General features: G+C 43.6%; 1 protein-coding gene across 13 annotated transcripts in view; it reads left to right on the top strand.

Moving 5' to 3' along the window:
* The window catches only part of PARD3 (par-3 family cell polarity regulator), a 652,430-nt gene that overhangs the window by 431,342 nt on the left and 196,921 nt on the right, over positions 1-24,167 (top strand). For 10 of the 13 annotated variants that reach the window (XM_007471333.1, XM_007471331.1, XM_007471329.1 and 7 more), the window contains one exon: positions 7,602-7,827. In XM_007471333.1, the coding sequence (XP_007471395.1) occupies positions 7,602-7,827 (226 nt within the window). Of the gene's footprint in view, positions 1-7,601; positions 7,828-12,380; positions 12,520-24,167 lie in introns of those variants that run through there. The other 3 variants (XM_007471338.1, XM_007471337.1, XM_007471336.1) reach the window with 1 other exon arrangement.

Here is a 24,167-nt window from a genome sequence, read left to right as displayed (position 1 = left end):
ACTCTTTCCTTGGCACCGTAATTTTTTTGTATATTGTTAAAATATACATTTGACACCAGTTCAGTCCTTGATAAAAATAAAATTCTTAGTGGCAATTCCAACAGCAGGGTTATGAGTGCTACCATTTTCATTGTGTAGCCAGTCCATTGGGTCTGTTGAAAGGAAAGCGTTCAGCTTCTTTATACGCTGTCCCCTGTGCACAGGAAACGGTGTCTATTGTGGACCATCATTCGTATGTGAAAATCGATTATACACTGAAAGCAAATTTGCAAGCGTTCAGAAAATGGAGGGTGTGATCCTCATTGTATTTGTTCTGCAGCATTCTCCTGGGCAGGGGTGATAGTGGAGGTGGCATTCTACCAAGATCTTCAGGAACATTTTACCTGTTTGTTTGGAGGGATGCATTAAAGAAAACTTTAGACGGTGTAGTAGAAGTGAAGAATGGTTTTTGATAATAAGTCTTAAACTCTTTGGAAGTGTGGTTTTATTGTCTTTGTCTCTCTACTCCTTACCCCAATGTAAACTAAGAGGTTGGCTTTTTTTTTTTTTTAATGAAATAAATCTAATTTTAGAAGAGTGAGTTTTAGGAATCATCTATTTGAACATTCCTCCAGTTGCTGAAAACCCTTCTCTGAGCCTGCTGATAAATGTCACCCACTTCCTTCATGGCTTTTTCTCCTTTCACCGTCATGTTCTCTGTTCTTCATAATATCAGCTGTTACTCCCACCCCACATTTTAGTATAAAAGCTTCTTAATTCTTCTTGCCAGCTTTGTGTGTGTATGTGTTTTTTTTTAATGTTCTGAAAAAGCTAAGTTTTTCCATTGCCAAAAGCTCATCATTCTAATGTTAAAAGTCAGGGTCCGGAAAAGCAGATCCTATTATTCACTAGCATCTGTGTCACTAGCTGTTCATTTCTTACATCTTTTCTTCCATTTCCAAAGTCAAATATTCAACTAAAATAAGAAACAAAAATAATATGTGTATACGTATATAAAAATATATATGTATATATATTTATTTATAATAAAATGTTCTCAAATCCTATGCAGGATTTGCAGTGCCTGGGAGTTCTGTCCTCATTTATTTTTATTACGTTGTGTTTTACCTAACATTAGTCAATAGAAATTTGTAGTGGTCACTGGATTTGCTAAGTCTAGTGAAATTTTCCAATTACTAATGTCTCACTTTTTAACTCACTCATTTTAAATTTTAAGAAGATAGATTCTGAAGACTGCGTAATCCTGTGTCCGGTTATTACGTTTAATCCTTTGTCTTCCAAAGTAAATTGGAAATTACTCAAGAATATGTGCTTCTATTATTAGATATTTCTAATTCCTAGAGTAGTTCTTTCTAAGCAGGGAACAGTAAAGGATGGTTTTCATATGATGGGCTATTTGTTCAGTCCACTCAACAAATATTGAATAACACTCCTTTGAGCTCTGCCCTCGGAGAAGAGTACTTGCTTACTGGCAAATAAGAAGTAATGCTGGGGCTTCCCAGCTGGCGCAGTGGTTGGGAGTCCGCCTGCCGATGCAGGAGACACGGGTTCGTGCCCCGGTCCGGGAAGATCCCACATGCCGCGGAGCGGCTGGGCCCGTGAGCCACGGCCGCTGAGCCTGCGCTTCCGGAGCCTGTGCTCCGCAACGGGAGAGGCCGCAACGGTGAGAGGCCCGCGTACCGCAAAAAAAAAAAAAAAAAAAAAAAAAAAAAAGAAGTAATGCTGTCATTTTCATTTTGTATTTCTCTGGATGTTTGTACCAATTCATTTAACACTAGTAACAAGTCTGAATAAATCTAGTAAAATTGTCAGAGCTGCCTAGAGTGACATTAACTGCTAAATCTTACACTTGTGATAAATAGTACTGTGGTTATTCCACAGCTGCTCTAAAGTTTGATTTATATAATGTACCTATTAGGATGCTTTCCGCTGCATTTAGTAGAAAACCCAGCTCAGACCAACTCAAACCATGAGGAAATACATTGTCCTACATAACTGGTTCTAGAGTTGGGTAGCTTCCAGGATTATTGATTCCACAGCCTAACAGTGTTATCAAAGCCCCGCCATCCTTCTGACCCTTCTGCCACACTGTCCACAAGTCAGCTTAACCAGAGGGTAACTGCAGGGCTCAGAGGCCTCGTGCTTTCCTGATCACGTCCAACTGAAGGGAGTGAGCCATCTCCCCACGCATGGAATATGTCCATTCGGGGTGATGGGGCTATTCTTGGACTAATAACATTGGACTAGGAAATCAACAGGGGCAGGGGCCCATAGGTTGGTATAAATTTAGTAATGAATTCACCCCTTGAAGCGGGGTTGCATTCCTGAACACAATCAGAGTTCATTAGGAAGAAGAAATGGAGAAATGGATTTGGGATAAGCAAGCAATGGAGATCATTACAGTCCCAACAGTAGTATTGCTTCTCAATGGAAAAAAAAGACCGTGTGGCTTAGAGTCAACTGTTGACAATGAAATGTGTGTGATGACGAGATCGAAGTGTTTATTTATGGCAGAAGCTACAGAACTTTGAGGTTCAATTGACGCCTAAGGTCATTTTCTCCATAATCATTACCATGTATGTGCTCAGTCTTTTCCAAACTTCTTGGTGACCCAGTCCTAACGTGATATCTTGCAGAACTGAGTAGCTGAATTTGTCGCATGGACTAGAATTTTAATTGAGCTGTATTTGCATCTGTTGAAAACATGGTAATTAGGTATGTCTTAATTATAGAATGTGCTGCCTGAAAGAAAAATAAGCAGCTTCACGTTATACCTTCTTTAAAAAGAGAAACTTGAAAGTATCTGTTTTTATAGGTAATCACACAGGAAAGTAGCTGATAACGCAGTGCACAGAGCAGAAATGTTAGTCAAAAATAGAAATTTCCATTTGTTTGGAAGGAGGTAATCATCTTTCTTTGTGCAGACTATCTGCAGAAGGAAAGCAAACAATCTTCAAAGAGCAAAATTAAAGAGAAAAAATGTAAAATTTATATAGCATTTAAAATAGTCAATTACCTAAATGTAGGTTTATGATTAGTCCGTGCATTGTAATCTATTGTATGAACGCAATCAATCAAGCCATTTACGGATGATATATTACCAGTACTTTTCTTACTTGAAAAATTGTTTATCTGAATATCTTTTGTAGTTTAAGAGAATAAAAATATTTTATGTACCTTATTATAAAGCTAGTATTAAATGTACAAAGACTGGTTTTAAAACTGAAAACAAAATCTGACTATCAGTGACCTTGAATACATACATTTTTTAAAAAAAAATTAAGCACGTGTAACCAATTTACTTAAGCTTTTAAAAACCACAGTAATTCTGCATAGGGATGGGGTAAAGTGAGATTCTTATTTTTCTCTATCAAATAATTTTAGCGTTTGAAGCATACACAGTGTAATACTCTAAAAGAACATCTTATGTTTATGCATATGAAGGCACATATTGCTAAATATTTTTAATTAGTTGGCATTCAAAGGGATCAGTTACATCAGTACACCCCCAGAAGAGTTTCTGTGATAGTGTATTATCTCAATCAGAACGTTCAGAATAAGCATAAAGAATTCTCAAATGTGCAAGTATGATTGTAAAACAGTCCACTTGCTCGGGGCAGGAAACTGAGCGAGGAGTTTTGATTTTATGACATGAGGTTACAAAACCTGAAGGTAATAAACGACTTAATACTCATTTTCTGTGTTTCACCCAGTTTAGAAAATAAGTTGTTTTACGTACACCAGGAAATGATTGTGGAGATGAAAGGAATTGGCAACAAATGTGACTTCAACATATACTTGGTTGTGAACGCACCGCCTTTATTCTGTGACGCAGCCGAGAGCAGACAGACATATGTCCCATGTGCCTCTCCCAAAACTATTAGGCAGAAAACGAGCAGAATTGCTACTGATCTTTCCATTCATGATTTATGACAATGGTCCCTGTGGAAGACGAAGTCTTTTACATGTATTGAGCTCGTGTTTTTTTTTTGTTTATAGTCTCAGACATTGTAGGCGGCCAGGCAAGCCACTGGATAATACGTAGAGCCCAAACAATAATAGCATAAAACCCTACCAGAAACTGACGAGAGCTTAACCAAGCACAGTGGCCTTCCTGGGGTTACTGTTACCGGCGTGTGGCATGTGTTGTCAGGCTTCATTAGAGGAGCCTAGACATTGTTCTGAAGCTAGAGGATGGTGATGTGCAGAGGTTGGATAAAAGTTTGTCTGGTTGGGATAAAGTCACGTGTCAGACTCACCAGTAGTCTTCCAGTTAAACAGCCATTTACGGGCAGCCGCCGTCTGCTCAGCAGTCCTCATTTTAGAAGTTTAGGGAATGGGAAACGGACCTGTGATCGTATCACATGAGAAGTGCAATAATAAAAGTTTGTACAAAGCGCTATGGACGGATAGGTAAAAGGAGTTTTGTCTGCGAGACTTTTAGAATAATCACCGGCATTCATTTATCTAACTTGAGCTACCAATAGACACACCCAGGTTTTGTAGTTCCCGGGAACTTTTGAGAACTGTTTTATCCTGATTTGGTCCATTACCTCAAAGTTGAGGCCACACCCATTTCCCATAATGTGGAAGCCATGGTTTACCATCAGTTAGAGCATACCCAAGTGCAAGGGTGTTTTCCGACAGGATGCTCCAACGCTGCATAGGCTATATTTACATTTTCTTGGGGAACACCCCTTGAAAAGGCTACACAGCAAGCCCCCCGGGCCAGGAGTCTTTCCCTGCTCTCTGTGCACCACACAAAAATGACAGCCTTAACTCAGCATTTATTTGTAAGGCTATGGATTTTCACTAGCAATGCCCATCTGAAAGCTGTAACTGGCTTTCTCTAATAAACCCGCACCATTCCTTTTCCATGTGAACTGACAGAGAGGGAAAGAAGCAACTTTTTAAAGAGCTGCCTTGTCTCTTGCAAGAGGAGAGTGGCTTCCGGTTAGATACCCCAGTGCAGAGGGAGGCCAGCCTTTCTGCTCATCTCTGTGGTTGGGAGCTGGTCCTCGAGTCCCTGTGCACATATGATCGAGCTTCTGGAGTGATTTCCTCAGTAGCAGCTACAAGTCACGGAGCTGAATGACTACAGGATTGACAGTGGGTTTCTTGAGATGCAGTGCTGGCTGCTGGAATGATCTTCTGGGCAGACCGTGGAGTGACTGGATGATAGATGACCAACATCCATGCTGTATGAAGCGTGGAATTGAGCAATCACAGAGTTGATCAAAGAAATGCACGAAGGTCTGGCTGAGGTACAATTGTACCAGAATAAAATAGTAGAGCGAGCCCCACACTGGCGGTGTGCTGGCCCCAGATCTCTCTGTTTCCTCAGCAAGAAATGGAAGAAGTTGGTCCAGATGACCTCCAAAGTACCTTCCGGATTTAGACACAGTGGTATTTTTACTCTTTGGCTGTACCCAGGGCATGACCTGCTGGGATGGGAAATATGTTGGCTTGTATTTTTAATCAAATGTGAAAACAAAAGAATTCTACACTTTTTCTGTTATTACATTAAATAATTGGCACTTTTTAAAAAACTGAATTACTTGGTTATGGTTGTGCCATCATTTGATAGCATCATCTATGATCTGTGAGGGTTTAATAGCAGAACATAGATACTAAGATTGTTTTTTTAATTTAATTTTTATTTTACATTAGAGTATAGTTGATTTACAATGTTGTGTTAGTTTCAGGTGTATGGCAAGTTGATTCAGTTATACATATACATATATCCATTCTTTTTTAGATTCTTTTCCCATATAGGCGATTACAGAGTATTGAGCAGAGTTCCGTGTTCCCTGTTGATTATCTTTTATTTTATTTTATTTTATTAATTAATTTATTTATTTATGGCTGTGTTGGGTCTTCATTGCTGTGTGCGGGCTTTCTCTAGTTGCGGCAAGCGGGGGCTACTCTTTGTTGCAGTGCGCGGGCTTCTCATTGCGCTGGCTTCTCTTGTCGTGGAGCACGGGCTCTAGGCGCGAGGGCTTCAGTAGTTGTGGCACGTGGGCTCAGCAGTTGTGTCTTGCGGGCTCTAGAGCTCAGGCTCAGTAGTTGTGGTGCACGGGCTTCGTTGCTCCACGCATGTGGGATCTTCCCCGGGCCAGGGCTCGAACCTGTGTCCCTTGCATTGGCAGGCAAATTCTTAACCACTGCGCCACCAGGGAAGCCCTGATTATCTGTTTTATATATAGTAGTGTGTGTATGTTAATCCCAAATACCTGATTTATCCCTCCCCCTGCCTTTCCCCCTTGGTAACCATAACTTTGTTTTCCAAGTCTGTGAGTCTGTTTCTGTTTTGTAAGTAAATTGATACTAGTATTGTTTTAACTGGTCTTATTATACTCTTGATTTTGTGTGTTGCTAACTCAAGTGCTGGTGGAGAGGCAAGACTGAATTTCATTTGAAGATATATTAATTTGATCTAGAGGTCAGTTCTTTGTGAAAGAATTCTAACTGTCTTATATATTTCTCTGTTAGAAGAAGCAGAAAAACACTGATTCATACTTTATTTGTTGATGCAGGGGGAAAATGACCTCAGATTTCAAGGGGTAATCTGGAACCCCAGTAGTTCTTATTATCAATATATTTGTAAGAACAGCTTAGGCAGCTAATCTGGAAAAAGGGTTTATGAGAATGGCTGTTGATGTGTGCATCTACTGCTTCTTAATATAGAAATTCCTAAAGTTCTTTTGTAGGTAGAAACCTACTATAGTTACTTGTCCTTCTTTCAAATGCAAAAAGTTGGGGGTATGCACTTGGACCATATGCTTACTAAGTGTTGCTTCAAAGGATGGAACATCGTTATCACTAAGCAGAGCTTTTATCTGCAAAGTTCAAAGGAGTGTGAGGCTGTGGATTTATGCCTTCGTGTCTCCATCCACCTCTGTTCACCTGCCATTGTGTCGACCGACATGCAGAATTATTTTGGATTAGAACATATAGGAGCGTTGGCTTATGATGTTGGCCTTTTAATGACAATATAAGGAAAAGTTAGACAGGCTGTGAAGATCCAGTTTTCTCTATGCAGAAATCACAAAGGGTCATACGTATTTGGGAGGCTGAGGAGAGGAGTCCTGTGCTGACACTGGTGTGCTTACTAGGGAGTGGTGCAATTGAACAAATTCATCAGGGGCTGGGGTGGAGCTACATCATCCTTACCCAAGAGGAAAGGAGGCTCTTGGCGAGGGGCTGCTTGTCTTCATTTCGCCAGTGTGGTACTCAGGACCCTTGGGCTTGGCTGTGTGATGAGGGCTTGCTTATCGTCCCAGCAGTACAGGCTCTATATCAACGCGAGAGAATCCATCCGGCCCAGGAGCCAGATTACTGTTACTATTACTATTACCGTTACTCTCTTACCATTGGCCCATCATCTTCACGCAGGAGTACACATGTGCGTAGTAATCATCCACGTCACGCGTTCGTTCTGATTCACGCGTTCATTCTGATTCTACTCAGAAGTAAATATCCTTGCAGGCCTAGTTGGAAATGTGGGAAAGAAAACCCTCACACGACTTCAGCCTCCTTATTTTTGTCCCTTTGGTTCCCTGCGTTCCTTATCTTTTTTTGTGTGTTTGTTTCCTTCCAAGTGGAAGAAGACACGGAAGAAAGTTCCAGATCAGGGAGAGAGTCTGTCTCCACAGCCAGCGACCAGCCTTCCCACTCTCTGGAGAGACAGATGAATGGAAACCAAGAGAGAGGCGAGAAGGCCGATCGGAGGAAGGAGAAAATGGGGAAAGAGAAGACGAAGGGCAGAGACAAGGAGAAGATGAAAGCCAAGAAGGGGAAGCTGAGGGGCCTGGGAGACATGTTCAGGTAGGTGCTGCCAGCCGGGGCCACCCCCGTGTGAGGGCCAGGCCAGTGCAAGCACAGCTTTGACGACCTTGTCGTTGAGGTCAGTGGAGATTCTTCTCTAGTTCCCAGGCTTCGCTGCTGTGTTTTTACTTTCTTAAGGATTTGCACTTGAACTATCTCAGACCCTTTTAAAGAGCCTGAAAGATGCTTTCTTGCCAACCATGTAAATAACTGTGGAGAGGGAGGAGGGCCAGAGACAAAGGGCCCTCACAGCCGTGTTTGTTCTTTTGTGCTTGTGAACAATTGTTCATTGTTGAAGTTGAACATCGAGCCCAAGTTAGTGGTAGCATACAAAGGTTCATTAATAACAAGTCTAATAAAAAAAAAAATGTTACAAATAGAGCTTCAATTAAGCTGTGTTGATTAATGTGATACTTATTACTTCAGTCGGTAAAGATTTCATTAAATGCAGTCTCTGGCTGTTTCCTGACAGTTGTTTTTGTGCCCCTAAATTATACTCTAGGATTACTTAGCATATCATTTTTTTACAAATCATGGCTGCACAGTAAAAGTGACAAGTCGTTCAGAAGTTGCTCTGAAACTCTCCCATAAACGTTCATCGGAGGTGATTTATAATATTCAGGTATTTAATGTTAAATATAAAGATTGCTTGATTGTTCCATAAATTAAACCCCTAAACATATCAAGATGATGCTTTAAAATTGAAAACAGATGGCATAGCCCCTTGACTCTTCAAAAAGTAGTTATCCTGCATTATGAATCCCTTCCTTTTAGCTTTTTATTAATTGCAAAATGTGAACAAGAGTTTTTATTTTCATACAATTTCCTGATTTATGGTCCTGAGGTTGACCTCAATAACTCAGGGAGTTATAGATAGATAAGTCAAGGCCGTGAAGCGAGGACTCAGGCCCAGCCTGCAGGCTACACACATACCAGATGTGTCCTGTGGATGTCTGGCTAAGTCAAGTGCATGGAATAAGTAAACTATAGACACAGATCACACGGAGCCCGGCCCATTGGCAGTATCAGCTTTAATTTAAATACGGTCGCATTTCCATATTCAGTGCTTCAGAACACTGGGATCTGCATCCTTTCACACCAGAGTTTTTCTTGTTTATATACCGCTCCTCCCGAATGCATTTGCAGTCAGATCATCTTTCATCATTATATTCCGTGTCCAGGAACACTTACGGATGGAATTGAGCTAACTGCCACTTTATTTCAGTTTCTGTGTTAGGCAGAGGACTTCTCACTCTATATATGCAAACTGACAGCTCGTAATCAGGCACCTACATAATGCACAGAAATAAAGCTGTTGTCTATCAATTAACATTGAGGGAATTTGCACCCCTCTTTTCTTTAAATCAGAGAATATGAAGTAAGAGGAAACCTCCCCTAGGATATACACATCCCGCCTGGAGCCCAGTCTCACTTCCAGGTGCCCCACCCCACCCCCCAGTGAAGTCTTCCTGAAGGCTGATGGCTTGTAGGTTTCCTTCATCGGCCAACATTTATCTGATGCGTTCAGTGCTGTATTCTTAGTGAATAAAAAAGTAAGCAAACTTCGAGATTGTTTATAATTATTTTAGAAATTATACATTATTTAAATTATACATTATTTTTTCTGTAGCTTGGGACTCCAGAGTAAGAGAGGCTTTATGTTAGAGTTTTCTCTTTGGGGCCAGAGGAGTGGTGAGTGTGGGGACCATGGGGAAATATATATTGTTTCAAACGGACCCTGACTGCAACCCAACCCAGCCCTGTTTTTACTAAAAGTTCTGTAAAACACTGTACGATGTTTACTCTAGATCAAATTCTACAGATTATACCTCTAACACGTAGTGAAAGCCAGCTTTGTGATAAAGAAGTTGACCCATTTGTAACTTCAAAGGCCTCAGTATTCTTAAAAATCAGCTTCTGTGTTTAAGTGCAGGGGCTGAAGTTATTTTCTAAAAACTGAGCTCACAGTCTCCCAGGGTTTAAGAACGGCTACTGAGAAAATCATGGGTGTCCACACTTTTCTGGGACCAATTTGCTGGAGCCAGCCCATGTTGGCTTGTGAGGATCAGTTGTTCAATTTTTAGAAATTTTGCCAATTGATTGTTAAACACAGCCATTGTTAAAAATTAGATAAGTTCTATAAAAATCAAAGGTAATTAATAACTCAAAACTCATCACTTCCTAATTATTTTATTACATTTCATTATGATCTCTGCTTTTGAGGTTATTTACGCTCACTGTATTGGCACGGTGCTGGTACCACACGCTGGTAGCTTAAAATCAGCCATGTTGGGGGTACTTATACCCCAGGAAGTGTATGAATTCCACAAAACAGGGCTTTTTCTTCCAGGAGAGCCACATACCACCACATGGAGAATGCAAAGATACCCTAACAAGTTGCAGCATCTTGTCTAGTTGACTTGAATGTGGCCATCTTCTCTCTGGTTTCCCTTTGGGAAGTGGTTGAAGCTTGCGAGTATTCCTCCTTGAAGAGAAGTCGAGAATCCTTTATTAGACTAAGAGAAGGTTTTTGTTTGGTTGTCTGTTGCCTCTAACTCCTTCACAGCATTATGAAATGTCCTTAGTATTTGAGAAGACTCTTAAAGCATTGTTAGACTTTTCAAAACCTTTTTTACCACCTTCCATACCTACTGGATCTAATTATTTGAGACTAATAGACTTGCAGGTTGATTTTTTATGTTTCCTTTTTTTTTTTTTAATTAACAGAGGGGAATATAGTAAGATTTAAAAATTAGTCTCTTCCTTCCTCTTTGTTCTTTTGTGGAGAATAGGATGTGATTCCCTTAGCAGTGTTGCTTTAAAATACCTTAATCAAAACGTGTATGTGCATATAATTTCTTAGAGCACTTTGTAAGAAGATTCAAGTATAGCTGCCCAACGTAGGCCCGAAGTACAAAGCAGGGGTCTGTGTGTGTGTGTGTGTGTGTGTGTGTGTGTGTATTGGGGGGTGTTGTTATGATTTGTTTCTGTTTTTTGGTTCAGTTATAACAGAAAGAAGAAGGTAAGGGTAAGGGGCATTAGATGTTGGGAGTCTAGCTTTTGAGGCATGTGAGCTTTTCCTCTTTAGTCTTTTGAGGGAAGAGTAATATGGTTTCCTTCAAAAAACAGGCTCGCAGGCTCTGCTGCCCACCATCTCTCTCCCCTTGACCCCAAAACACACACACTCTATTCCCACCCCTGTAAGTTGTCTGTGATTTTGTTTACATTTGATGAGGGCCACATAGATTAGATGTACCATATCTCAAAAACTGTACCAGAAGAAACCACGGCACCTTGAGTCGGTATTTTTATTCGTTGTTCTATACAGACGACATGGTTTTCTACTTTGTGCATTGAATGGTAGTCACAAAAACAGTTTAAATATTGATAAACAGCTCTAGGAAAGAATGTTGGGAGTCACGTGAATCACTCCTCTGTTTATAAATTATGGAGTATATGAAGTGCAAAAGCTGCCTTAATGCGAGTTTTTAAATCACAAATGACAAATGTAAAGTGTCCCGTGTTTGTATGACTTTCTCCTTGTATGTACTACATCTTCTTTTGCCCCTAAGGCGCTCCCATTGCCTTGATTTAAAATGGCTTTGGATCTGAGAAGGCTGAGTTTCTCCACTAAAAAGGTAAACTTGACTTTGTTGATGTGATCGTTCTGTGTGAAAAGTGCAGGGCAGCGTGAGGGTCTGAAATGTGGAGCCTTTGTGTATGTCTGCTTCTCGGATGCATGGCTATTCAAATTTAATACTATAAAATATTTCTGAGAATTCTGCAATTGTAGGAAATTGTCACCAAAGAGGGAACTGAGTCCGTGCCGTAGAAGGAGAGAGATCTGTTGTTTAATGTTTGAAATGCATCCGTTTTTAAAGGAAGGCAATAGCATTGTTAAGCAGCGTGTTTGTGTGTGAGTTTCCATCTCCAAAATGAAATAATCAATAAGATAATAAATTCCCTTATTTAGGACAATATTCTCAGACAGTAAGCATTTAAAATTATGTATTCCCCTTTTATCAGCCCTTGAATAAGTGTAATTCGATGCTACTTTGCCTGAAAAATTAGAATCGTTTTCTTTTGAATGTCATGGAATTGCCTGCCCTCTGAAACGGAAGGTTCCTGGACGTGACCCCACTCACCCCTCAGGTGCTTTGTGCGGTGCTGTGACACATGATGGCCGAGGGCCTGCCGCCCCCTGGACCACTAAAGCAAAAGCCATGTCGCACTGTTACCGTTAAAACTGAATCCTCCAGTTACATTGAAAATGACTCCCTGGGTCCCTACAGCATGGTTTTATTCAGTTCTGTATGAGGAAAAGCATAATTTAGTTTGAAAGCTTGTTTGGTTGAAGTCAGATATACGGCTGTCTTTCCCTTTTTAGAATATAATCGTCTTCAGAACGCAGCGAACACGATCAGATTTTAAAACTCGATGTCATAGTTTGGCTCGCACCTTGTAGGCTTTTGAGAGAATAACAAACACGCGTCTCGGTTGCCTCCCTTACCTGTGCTCACTAACCGTGTGTCTGTACCGTGTTTCTCGTTTAGCCTGGCCAAACTGAAGCCCGAGAAGAGATGAGCAACAAACGAGAGTCCAAATGTCTTGAGAAGCACATATTGCACAGTTCTGTTTTTTGTTTTTGTTTTTTTTTTTTTTAACAAACAATAAATTTACTTTCAATGAATTCTTAGTGGCTGTTGACAGATTTTGTTTACGACATCAGCAGTTTTGATGGTTTCGTAACACCCACGATAATCGCTTTGGGACTTTCTTTTCTTGATGTCAAGCTTGGGGGTTTACTGCTTGACAAGGCAGAGAAGTGTTTTTTTCCTCTCTTTTCTTGGCCCGTTTTCATAGTGGAAAACCAGAGTTCTCACTGCTGGTGTATTCAGAACTCACCCGCTCACACCCATCGGGCGTGAGGATGGGTGCTTTGAGAGTGCGCAATGTACCGGGTTGGTTTTGTTGTGCGACATGGCAGCTGGGGACACAGGCAGGTAGGGGAACAGTCTGCGGGCGATGAGGTGTGTGGGTTGGGATAGTTACCCATCCATCCATGGACCAATGGGCCAGTGTGAAAAGGACTTTTTGGCAAAGGTTCTTCCCTTGATGGGTTACACAGTTTAGACAGAAAAATGGGGGGCGGGGGCGCTGAGAAAATAGATATCTTTGCTCAGGGATGGCTGAACCAGCAAGTTCTTCCGGGGTGAAAAAGTAGAGAGACGTTGGCAAATAATGATCCCGAGGTTGCTGGGGCTCCAGGGAGCGAGAGTGCACAGTCTTTTATAAAAACGTTCCTGGAAAGAGCTGCCAGGTGTTGTCATCACAGGTGTGAAAGCTCGTGCAGGTGGATCTCAGACCGTCCTTCCTTTAGAGCAAAGCCTTCATCCACAAACCCCTCACGCTTCATGGCCCCCTGGGATTTCAGAGAAACTGTGGAGTTAGCTCTGTCTCCTGAGAATGGCAGAATTGCATCCCTCTCAAAGAGAAATGTGACGATGAAGAGGAAAGCCATGTCATAAGTGGTGTTGCGTACGGTACTGGGATGGGAGCCTCTGAGAAGAATTCACCTCCGCTCTGACCTGGTAGCAGTTGGCAGCCCGACCCTCGCACCCTCCCCGGCTGAGCGAACCCTCCGGTGCTGCCGGAAGGAAGCACACAGAACAGTGTCAATTTGCTCACGTCAGAAATAGCAGGACGTGTGGATTTTTGCCTCGGGCCCAATTGCCCTGTGGTTTAATGTGACCGGTTTCTCGTTGGCAGAGTTGAATGACATCCAGTGCAGCCTGCTGGTGATTCAGGGGACGCAGTTAAAATAAATGTGGAGAAAAATTAGGCCTACTTAATGAAACACAAGAGCAGTACTTTGTCATGGGAAAGAAGGAGCTGGAAGAGAACGGTTTTGCATATTTTTATTTGTTTTCTTGTTTGTCACCTGGACAGAGAACCAGTCCTTTATATAAGTACACCTACTGGGAGGTTTCCTTGGAATAAGTTCTGAATTTGTAAATCCGTTACTTAGTATATGCTTCTTTTAATTTGAAAGGAAACAGGTTCCCGTTTTTAACAGAGGAAAGTAAGTGCCAGGCTGACCTCTTAGCAAAGATGAGTCCTAGGGCAGCTGATAGTATCCTTGGCGAGGATTCTTCTAGCTGAAGCAAAGAGCCTCTGACATCTCCAGCGTGGAAACTGACTGCAGAGGGAGCCGAGGGGCGCCCAGCGTGACGACCGGGCCTTTCTAAGACCTTTTCTGACGTTCTTTAACGCTGCTTTTCCAGAGACCCGCGGCCTGAATACAGAATGCAAGTGTCAAGGATGACACCTACTTTGTAGTCTCTGTAAAGCAAACCTTTTCGTAAAAGAAATTTTTGACAGTTCTGAGATGCTAAGTCAATTTCAATACCAGACTGTGTAGAAAATGGCATCTTTTTTCTGCAGTTGATGTGAAAATTGAAGGCTAGTGACTATTCACTCCTTACTAACACAGTGTAAATAAATACCACACACTGTTGAAAACTGCACTAGAAGACAAGCTTGGCTAATGACATTTACCACAGCATAGATTGGAAATGTTCTTTCTGAATGTTTTTTGCTACCATTAGAGACTCTGTATATATCTTTTACATTAAATATCGTGGATCAAGTACATGTTATTCCTAAGTGGATTTTTGTCAAGCCGCAAAGTATTATATAAAAGTAACTGTTTGATCCTTTCCAACAGTCTTTTAAAGAATTCACTGGGGTCATGACCTCTTACATAAGTGAGTGTTGGATGGGTTTCTTCTGACCTATGTTTAATAATGGCCAGTTTAGAAACAAGAGAGTAAAACTGGGTTAGATTTCCTATCATAGTGAAATAACCTATGGTCTCCTGTTAACCTTTCTGCTTACATCTTTTTTTCTTTTTAGGACGGATGAGCCACCCGTGCCTTAAGCTCAGGCCAGTCCCCCAAAGCTGTCTGATCCTTTCTTACTTAGGCCGGGACGTTGCTGCAGCAATTCTTTCTTCTCTCTCCTGCACCCTGATGCTGGCCCTTCCCTCCTGGATCATCTACTCTGTCCTACCCTCCACCTTAGAGAAAAGTCTGTCTTACCCTACCTCCCCTTCCAAGTACTCTCTCATTTCCCCATTTCCTCCTTTCTCCTTTAGCAAGCCCTGGGATCAATCTCTATCTGCTGCCTCCATTTTCCTGTTCTCTCTTAAACTCCCTTCAATGAAGCCTTCGTCCCCCTTGGCTCCCTAAAGCCTGTTTTCATCCGGCCACCAGTGGCCTCTCCTGCTGCGTCTTCCTGCTGTATCCGCACCCTCTCCTCGGTCCGCGGGACCCTTCGGTGTGTGGATTCCTGTTCCTCTCCAAGATCACCCTGCCGGGGTCGCCATTCTCCCTGCCCACCCCGTCACTGTCTCCTTTGCCACTTCTGGACCTGCCCTGTCCTCCAGATATTGGAGTGCTCCAAGCTCGGGCCTCAGTCTCCGTCTGTTTTCCTCTATTCTGCAACACGGAACGTTTGCATTCTTAGGAAACAGAGCCTCGGGGCTCTGAAGACAGTCTGCTGGCACATGACTGCCAAATTCACATCCCCCCGCTTGGGTAGCTTCTTTGAACTCTAGATCAGCAGAGGCTACCTCTTCCCAGGCGCCTGAAACCTAACGTGCACGGCTCAGGTATTTCTCTGGATTGTTCCTCTCCGTCTTCCTTTCTCACGTAATGGCAGCTCTGTTCTTTCAGTTGGTTAGATCCAAAAGCTGGCAGTAGTCCTTGATTTCTGTTTTTCTTTATACCCCGCATTTAATCTGTTATGTACAAAAGCAAAGGCCCATTTGATCTGTTTTTGACACATCTCTGTAATCCTCATGCTTTTCGGTATCCCCATCCCCTCCTGGATTTGGGCAGTAGTCTCCCAGCTACACTCCCTGCTCCTGCGCTTGCTTCTCTTCTGTATATTCTGAACTTCGAAGCTAGAGTCACGGCATGTCCCTCCTCTCAATCCCCAGTTGGCTTCCAGGTCTCTCAGAGTGAAAGAGGAAATCCTGAGTCTCCCATTGGATGCTACAGGATCCACCCCTCCCCCCCAGTCCCTCGGACCTCATTTTTTTCTACTCTTTCCTCTGCTGACTTCACCCTGACTACCCCGGCCTCTCTTCCCTGAACTGCCAGGCCCTCTCCAGCCTTGGACCTCACCCATCCCTCTACCAAAATAATCTTTTCTCAGACGGTCACGGGCGGGTTCAGTCTTGGACGTTTAACATCTTCACTCAAGTGTCAGCTTTCAGGGGGCTTGTCCAGCACCGCAAACTATTCTGTCTCCCACAGGACACTTCCTGCCCCACTTCTTGGCATTCTTTTTCTCCTTTGCACTTACCACCCCCTAACATATGATCCGTCCCCCTTACCTGGTTTAATAAAATGTCGAGGGTGTCAGGGACTGTTACCCCCTTTTCCCTGCTGCATCCTGGTGCATCGTCAGTGCCCAGGGAATGTACCAGATGCCTGCTAGCCCGGATCCCCCAGCTCCGCGGTGCAGAACTGCCGGCAGTGCCTGCAACAAGGCCTGCTCAGAGCAGCGTCAGCGATGACCCAAGGAAGCCCGTGTGAACGCATTCCAGGCCTCACGGCCTTAGGGTTAGAACGCTGAGGTGGAAGTCTGTGCCCTTAGCCCTGAGAGTGCATGGCAGGCCCTGGGAGCCTGGCAGAAATGCAGCATCGCAGGCCCCACCCCACATCTACTGACATCAGAATCTATGCTTATCAGCCCTGGGGAGCCCTGTGCATGTTACTGGTGGAGAGGCCGTCCCTCCTCCAGCTCCCCGAGTTTGCCCACGGCATCACCCTCCCTGCCCGCGGTGGAAGCAGGCTTGGGAACCGTCCTGCCGGGCTGCCTTTACCTCGGTCCCATCGCCACTTCCCGACCAGAGTTTCTTCAGCTTCCGTCAGACCACGGCCCTGAACCCTTGTCTCAGGATTGGCTTCTGATGAAACCCAGACTAAGATAATGTGTTTGTTGTGTGAACAGATAAAGAAAATCCATAAAATTGCTAGAGTAGGTGGTGACAGTGCACGTGAGGAATTTTACCTGGAGTGGTTTTGCATGTTATGAACAGTGACCGAACCAGGGCAGGGCTGCTTGTTTCCGCCTTTGGGAGATGAAATCACCTCCCGAGTTGGCCTGTGACTGAGGGGATGGTCCCCAGGGAGCAAGTCTTTTCATGCTCCTAGAGCACATCATGTTCTTTGGTTTGTTGTGGAAGTGACTGTTTTCTCTGCTCTTAGTAGTCATAAATGATTTAAGGATTTTCTGTTCCATCAGACTTGCAAAAAAGATGATACAGTTTCCAAGTTAAGTCGTCCTGTCGGGCAGGCCCCAACCTTCAGTCTGTGGGCTGTATGGTTGAGGGGTTATAGGTTCAAACAAGGAGTAAGTGTTAACATTGCCCTGTGGATGTCTTCCTAAGCCTCAAATGTCAGGCTCTGGGCGATGGCGTAAGATCCTGTCCCTAAAAGAAGTCAGAACCTTGGTTTTACTCTTAATAATTCTCTGAACAGCTGCCTCAGAGAGAATTACCTGGTGGCTGACCTCCCCCTTCTGGGGGCCACTCCCACCAGGTTTAGTTTACAGACTGCCCTACCCCTAGGTGGTGCTCTGGAGCTTTCCCCTTTTCCCTCCCAGCCCCACAGGGCCTGGAATGGTCCTGACCAGTGTGAGGTGTGGCTTGACCAAGATGGGGACATCTCACCTCCTTCGTTTCTCCTTCCACAATGTCTGTCATGTTTATAACTTATCTTTCACCTGTATTGAAAACAGCATCTCTGTTTCTCACGATCTTTTGGTTTATGTTACAATTCCAGTCCTTAAACAAAGAAACTAAAGGAACAACTTTACATTTTCTGTCCACACAAAGGAACCGAGACTTTGAACTGAACTGACACAAACTAACTGGAAAATATCCCCCACTTTCTGTCCTAAGCTCTCTCTGTCTCAGCTCTTCCAGTTAATTTAGAGGGCTGTCCATCCGAGACCACTTCTTGGCCCTCCTTTCTGATTTTGGGGGTGATGGGCTGGTCGGTACAACTTTAAAGAGAAGAGCATCCTTTGGGTGGTGTGCAGTCACTGAGCCCTGGGGCCGGTGGACAGGCTTCCCAGAGCACTATTCTCAATACTCCTTTAAATCCTCAGAATCACCTTGTCAGGCAGGTGCTCTTTTTAGCCTCATTTTATGGATGAAGAAACTAAACCCACAGATTAGGAGAGGTGAACTAGTTACAGAGGCCCCCCCCAGTGGGTGAGGGCGAGGCCACTGGGTTCGAAGGCCTGTCCCCCTTTAGGGGCAGGTTTCCACCCCTCTGCTGGACCACCCGGCCTCCTCAACCTTTTCCTGTGGGTTCTGCTGCCCCAACCCCATGTGGGAGCTGTGACAGCTGTGAAAGTCATCATGTGAAGTGGCCACTGCTGCTGCGTACTCTGAAAATGTAGACCCCTGCTGCTAGCCGGGAAGCATGGAACTTAGTACCTTTGGAACCTGGATTTTGTTCCTATTTGATTTCTGAAGCTTCTTCTGTCTTTGGTCCTCTCTCTCTCCAAAATAATTCTTAAGGACTCAGGAATTTTACTGTTAATTAAGAATTACCAGTTGCCACATCCCCTTGTCCACAGCTGACCCTCAAACTGGAACGCTAGCGATGATGATTTTGAAAAGGCTTTCCTCCTGCTCTGCTCTCAGGATGGCCCCCTAGTCCTGTGAAGGCTCTGACATCCTTCCTGTTTTCACACCTCATTTCCCTTCCCTTTCTACACACCGTCGCGATGGATCCATCACTGCTGTCTCGTTTATTTTTTTCTATTAAAATAATTGTGAGGCTGTTCGTCCTTTCCTGGGAGTATGCTCTCAGCATCGACTATCTCTTCTGAGCCTCCGGTGTTTCTTCTGCCCCCTCTGTCTCACCCACGCCCCATCCCTGCTGCCCACATCAGCATCTGCCTGGCCCTTGGATGTGCTCAGCCCTGGGGCCTCCCCTGGGAGGCTCTCCCGGCTCCGTGCCTCCTGCTTCGGTTCCTCCACTACTGTGTCCATCTGGGATCCTCATCCCTGGCATTGCCAGATTCCCACTGCTGCTTGCAGGGAAATAATTTATCTAATTCCTGCTTCTATAACTGATTTTAGCCATCAGGAGAGCATCTCAAGTGTACTTTTGAATTCCTAGAATTTCAGGTTTCTTTTCTTCCCTTTTTAATTTTATCTCTTAAAATATAATGCCCAAAACTTTTTTTTTTTTTCTTTTTTTTTTTGAGGTACACGGGCCTCTCACTGCTGTGGCCTCTCCTGTTGCGGAGCACAGGCTCCAGATGCGCAGGCTCAGCGGCCATGGCTCACGAGCCCAGCCGCTTCGCGGCATGTGGGGGATCTTCCCAGACCGGGGCACGAACCCGTGTCCCCTGCATCGGCAGGCAGACTCTCAACCACCGTGCCACCAGGGAAGCCCCAAAAACATTTTTAATTGAGAAAAATGAGAGCATCTACTTTATCTCAGTATAGGTTGATTCTGGAACAGTTTCAGACAGGTATTCTAAGAAGAGGGCGGTTTTCCTTTGGTGTGTCTCTAGAGCCTAGCTGCAGCCGCTCGGCAGTGGCAAAGCACTGATAACCACTTGTGTAGAACAGTCTCTACTGTGCACCCAAGCTGTCCTAAGCACACCTGGGAAAGGCGAGTCCCCTGAAATAAACTTGGTGTGATGTGTCTCCACATTCAGGTAAGTATAAATGAGCAGTAAACCTCCTGATGGGCCATGATATTTGATAAGTAATTCTATTAAAGATGAACTTTCACGGCTCCTTTGCAAACTGGCGGGTGAGAGTGGAGATCTGGGGCCAAAGAAATCTTGTGAAGGGCAGCGCATTCCCTAGATGGTGCTTCAGGCAGGAAAGGCACTTACCTGCTGGGGGGTGCGACGTGGGCCTCTGGTCCCGATTACTTCTTTTTTGTTGTTTATTGAAGGACAGTTGATTTACAGTGCTGTGCCAGTCTCTGCTGTACAGCGGAGTGACTCGGTTATGCACAGTTAGACATTCTTTTTTTTATATTCTTTCCCGCTGATTACTTCTTAAGGGAACTGCCTCTTCCTCCCACCATATCCAGTGCCCTCTCTGTCACCCCGTCAGCTGTGCTGTCGGGTGACTCGGAAGCAAGTGCAGTAGGTTTGTGCAGCCACGCATCTCACACAAGAGTCACCTGGGCAGTGAAATGAATTCTGAGTGTTTCACTCCTCACCTGGAAAGAATTGTTTCCAACCATGAGGGGGTGGATTCTTTTCAAGTCTGTTTATGGAGCGTGTGTGATTCTTCGGTAACTGTGAGGTAAAAGGTTTAATCCACACATTCCACGAATACTTACTGGAGGCCTGCTCCAGGCAGGCTAGGCTCCACGCCAGGTGCGGGGGATTGTGTGACAGGTGTAAAGGGAGCCCGAGGGGGCCCTGGGCCTCAGGAGGGGTCCTGTAGAGGGAGGTTGAGGGGGGCTCAGAGAGCCGGTGGGCCCAGCCCGGGAGGCAGAGTCCGCCTCCCTCCAGAAGATGACCTCAAAACCGAGGTCCTACAGATGTTGTGGCTGCTGTATCTGAAGGTGCCTTTGGAGGAAAGGAGAAGTTTTCATCAGAGGGATTCAGACTCCTTTGATGTGATCCTCAGCCAGAAACACATACGCGCCAACAGCTCCAGTAAACATTTTGCCGTCTGATCCCTGCCCTTCCTCCTCGTGATGGGCTCTAATGCTGAGAGGCAACAGAATATAGAGCTTGAGAGCCTGGACTCTGAAGTTAGATGGCTCGAGGCCAACTCCCAGCTGTACCCTTGGCAGCCTTGGGTTTAGGGCAGCTGCGTGAACACCTTTGTGCTTTACTTCTCTCAGTTGTAAAGTGCGGATCATGATGGTAGCTGCTACCCAGGGTTGCTTGGAAGCTCAAGCGAGCTGATAGGTACAAAGCACTTTAGAACCCCTCCTGGCACAAAGAATGCGCTATGTAAATGCTAGCTGTTGTAGTCCTTATTACTGTTCGGTAATTCCATTTTCAAGAAAAATGTTGAGTCCCACCAAATCAGTTTTACATCTTTAATGGGTTGCAACACCCAATTTGAAAAATGCTCTTCAGGTGGTAGAATCCTCTAGGTTTGCAAAGGTGTGGGGGGAGGAGCCTGGAGGCATTTGAGAAGCAGGGTGGCTCATCGTGAAGGACTCATGACTCAGTTAGGACCTTATCCTGAGGACACTGGGAAGCCTTTCGAGAGAATGGCTTGATAAAATTTACATATTTTTAGAAAATTATAATTTTTAATTTTAAAAATTAAAAGGGCTGAACCAGAAAGAACGCAGGAACTCTGTTAGGTCTCTTGTAAAAATCATGGCCAGAAATGGTGGTGGCCGAGGGGACAGAGATACAATACACATTTCTCAGGAGGAATGTAGGCAACTTGATTGTTTGGTTAGATATAAAAAACAAGAGAGAAAGAACAGTAAGAAATAGTTCCATGTTCTGGCATGATCAGCTGGGTGGATTGTCACGTGCAGACAGGAAAACCCCGGAAGAGGATCGTATTTGTACACTTGGAGGGGCAGAGTGACATGTTGAACCTGGTGTTTACTTATCTGCAGGTAAAAGTGGAGGCGACAGAGGCAGAGGAGGGGGAGGCCTGGCGAAGTGGAGATTTGGGAGCTGAAGACAGAGAAGGTGACTCTGAGCCCGGGGCAGTATCAGTGGAGGGGCTGCCCGGGAATTGTGTGCAGGAGCAGAGGCCAGAGCTCTGAGGACCCTTCCGATGCCCGGGGGCTCAGCGTGGGGATTCAGTTGGCAGGAGGAGACACTGGTGATCCAGGAGAGGCCGCTGCAGAGAGAGGCGGGAAACCAGAAAAGTGTGGCTGTCAAAGCCAGGGCAGGAGTACGTTTCTTTTTTTAAAATTATTTTATTATTAAAGTATAGTTACCGTATGGTATTATATGTTACAGGATGTCAACATAGTGATTCACAATTTTTAAAGGTTCTACTCCATTTATAGTTATTACTCTATATAAACTATTGACTATATTCCCCGTGTCATACAATATATCCTTGTATCCTATCTTACACCCAGTAGTTTATACCTCTTACTACCCTATCCCTAATTGCCTCTCCCCGCTTCCCTCTCCCTACTGGTAACCAATAGTTTGTTCTCTATGTCTGTGAGTCTGCTTCTTTAAAGAATGAAATTTTGCCATTCGCAGCAATGTGGATGGACTTGGAGGGCGTTATTTTGCTAAGTGAAATAAATCAGACTGAGAAAGACAAATACTGTGTGATATCACTTAGATGTGGAATCTAAAAATACAACAGACTACGAGTGCATTTCTTACTCGTTAGAAGGATGTGCTCCCTCCAAGGAGTCACAAGTGCTCATGGCCTCGGCTGCATGGGAGCTGCTGGCGTCAGGAGGTGTCCCTGGACCCGTGTTGAATGGTGACCGTTGTTTCGTGCTGTACTTTAGTGTCTCTTTGTGATGCCAGTACTGGCAATCTCCTGATGCTAATTCTTGTTCCAAGTTAAGGATATTATATATCAACTCCTGTTTCAAGAAGCAAAGCTCTTTTTTTTCCCCCCCCAGCACTCTCTACACAAGCACAGAAACCTGTGCCAGATTTCCCTGTTTTTGAGCAATAGAAATGATGTTTTAAGTGGCATGTTAATCCCAACTGGAGATTTTCACAAAGGTTTGTAGAAATCAGGATTCGAGGAATTAATTTTTTTAAGTAAGTTATTACCAAAATATAACTTGGAAGAAAGATGAATAAAATGATGAAATGGTTTTGTCGACTGCGGGATCGCTCTTTCCTTCGAGGTGGGAGAATTTATCGTCTCCCATCTCTGTCCTGTTCCCTCCTGTTGGCAGTTGTGGGGTTGCTGTGCACGTGACCCGAGCGGGTGGACCCTGGTGACTCAGATGCTACGTGACAATAGGACCCTCCTCCACTTTTCTCTCAAAACAAGAAAAATCCTGAGGTCAGATAAATTGCTTGCTTCATCAAAGAGCCAGCTTTAAAATTACCTTGTGTGAAAGATTTTTATTTTAATATTGTGACATATAACCATTATGATACATACTCAGGAGTCCTCATTTTCAGACTATGCTTTCCCAGGACGTATTTTCCCAAGATTCATGAGTGCTTCCATTCCCGTGGCTTCAAAAAAAAAAAAAAAAGAAAATTTTTCTTTTAATAAACTGTGATTTGCAGATATCTTTGTTTTTCAAGGCAACACTGCTCATGTTTTATGTTCCATCCAAGGGGATATGAAGTTTTGGCTATGTTCAAGCTCTTAATGGGTTTATATACTGTTGAATTGGTATTTTGAGCATGCCCGTGATTTTAGTTTATTGCCCTTTCCTGAAGGGTTCCTGGCTGTGCTCTGCTTATATGCATCATTTTAAAAAACCTTTTTATTATTTTTATATGCATTTTTGCTATCATGAATCATTCTGTATATTCTGTACTTTATAGCCATTGCTGCATTCAAAAACATTGCAACTAGATTTCTTTCTGGAAATATATTTCCCGGGAAAGTGTAGAATTATATGTATTCACTGCTGTGACACAATTTTGACTTCTTTTATATTTTCAGTAATAAGGTATTGTAAACTAAGTAATTTTTTAAAAGCAGAAAATGTAGCTAGTTAGCTATTGTTTGGTCATAGTTAGAAACCATTACAAAGCTTTAGAAGGTTATTACTAAGATTTTAGATCTGTCTTCTCAACTTCAATGAACAAATAGAAAAAAACTTATGTAAAATTTTTCCTATGGAACTCTTTTCTTGAAAGGTCCCATATTTAAATATAGTTTTATCCATATGGGTCTTATTATCTTTACTGTCAAAGTTTTACGCTTTTTCTCTTAGAGTAGACCCCCGTCTAGTCTGGCAAAATTCCTTTGAAAATTATTTTTCTTGTGAGATGGGAGTTATATAATTCACAAAAGCAGGGTTTTCATACTGTTTCCAGATACTCTGGTCAGCAATAGAACAGGATATTTTCTTCTAGAAGTATCTTCCACTGTCCTGAATACATGCACCTGAGCTGCAGCTGTCTAATTAGAGAGAAACACCATTAACAGCCAAATAATAAAAAGTGTGTGAAGGTGTCTCTGCTCCCTCACTGGAGAAATGCCCACATAGCATCAAAAACAATGAGGGGAAATGAAATCATTTCTGACTCAGGGAGTGTGGTTTGCTTCTTGTTTTCTACTGAGAAGTCTTTGTCAGCTCGAATGGCGGTATTGTCCTGAATGGAGGAGGCTCCTGTTGGTGGGTTTTTTGGTT

Source organism: Lipotes vexillifer, unplaced genomic scaffold, assembly GCF_000442215.2.
Source record: "Lipotes vexillifer unplaced genomic scaffold, Lipotes_vexillifer_v1.1 scaffold1049, whole genome shotgun sequence".
Classification (NCBI taxonomy): domain Eukaryota; kingdom Metazoa; phylum Chordata; class Mammalia; order Artiodactyla; family Lipotidae; genus Lipotes; species Lipotes vexillifer.
Note: the sequence above shows the minus strand (reverse complement) of the source record. Positions and strands in the feature narration are given on the sequence as shown.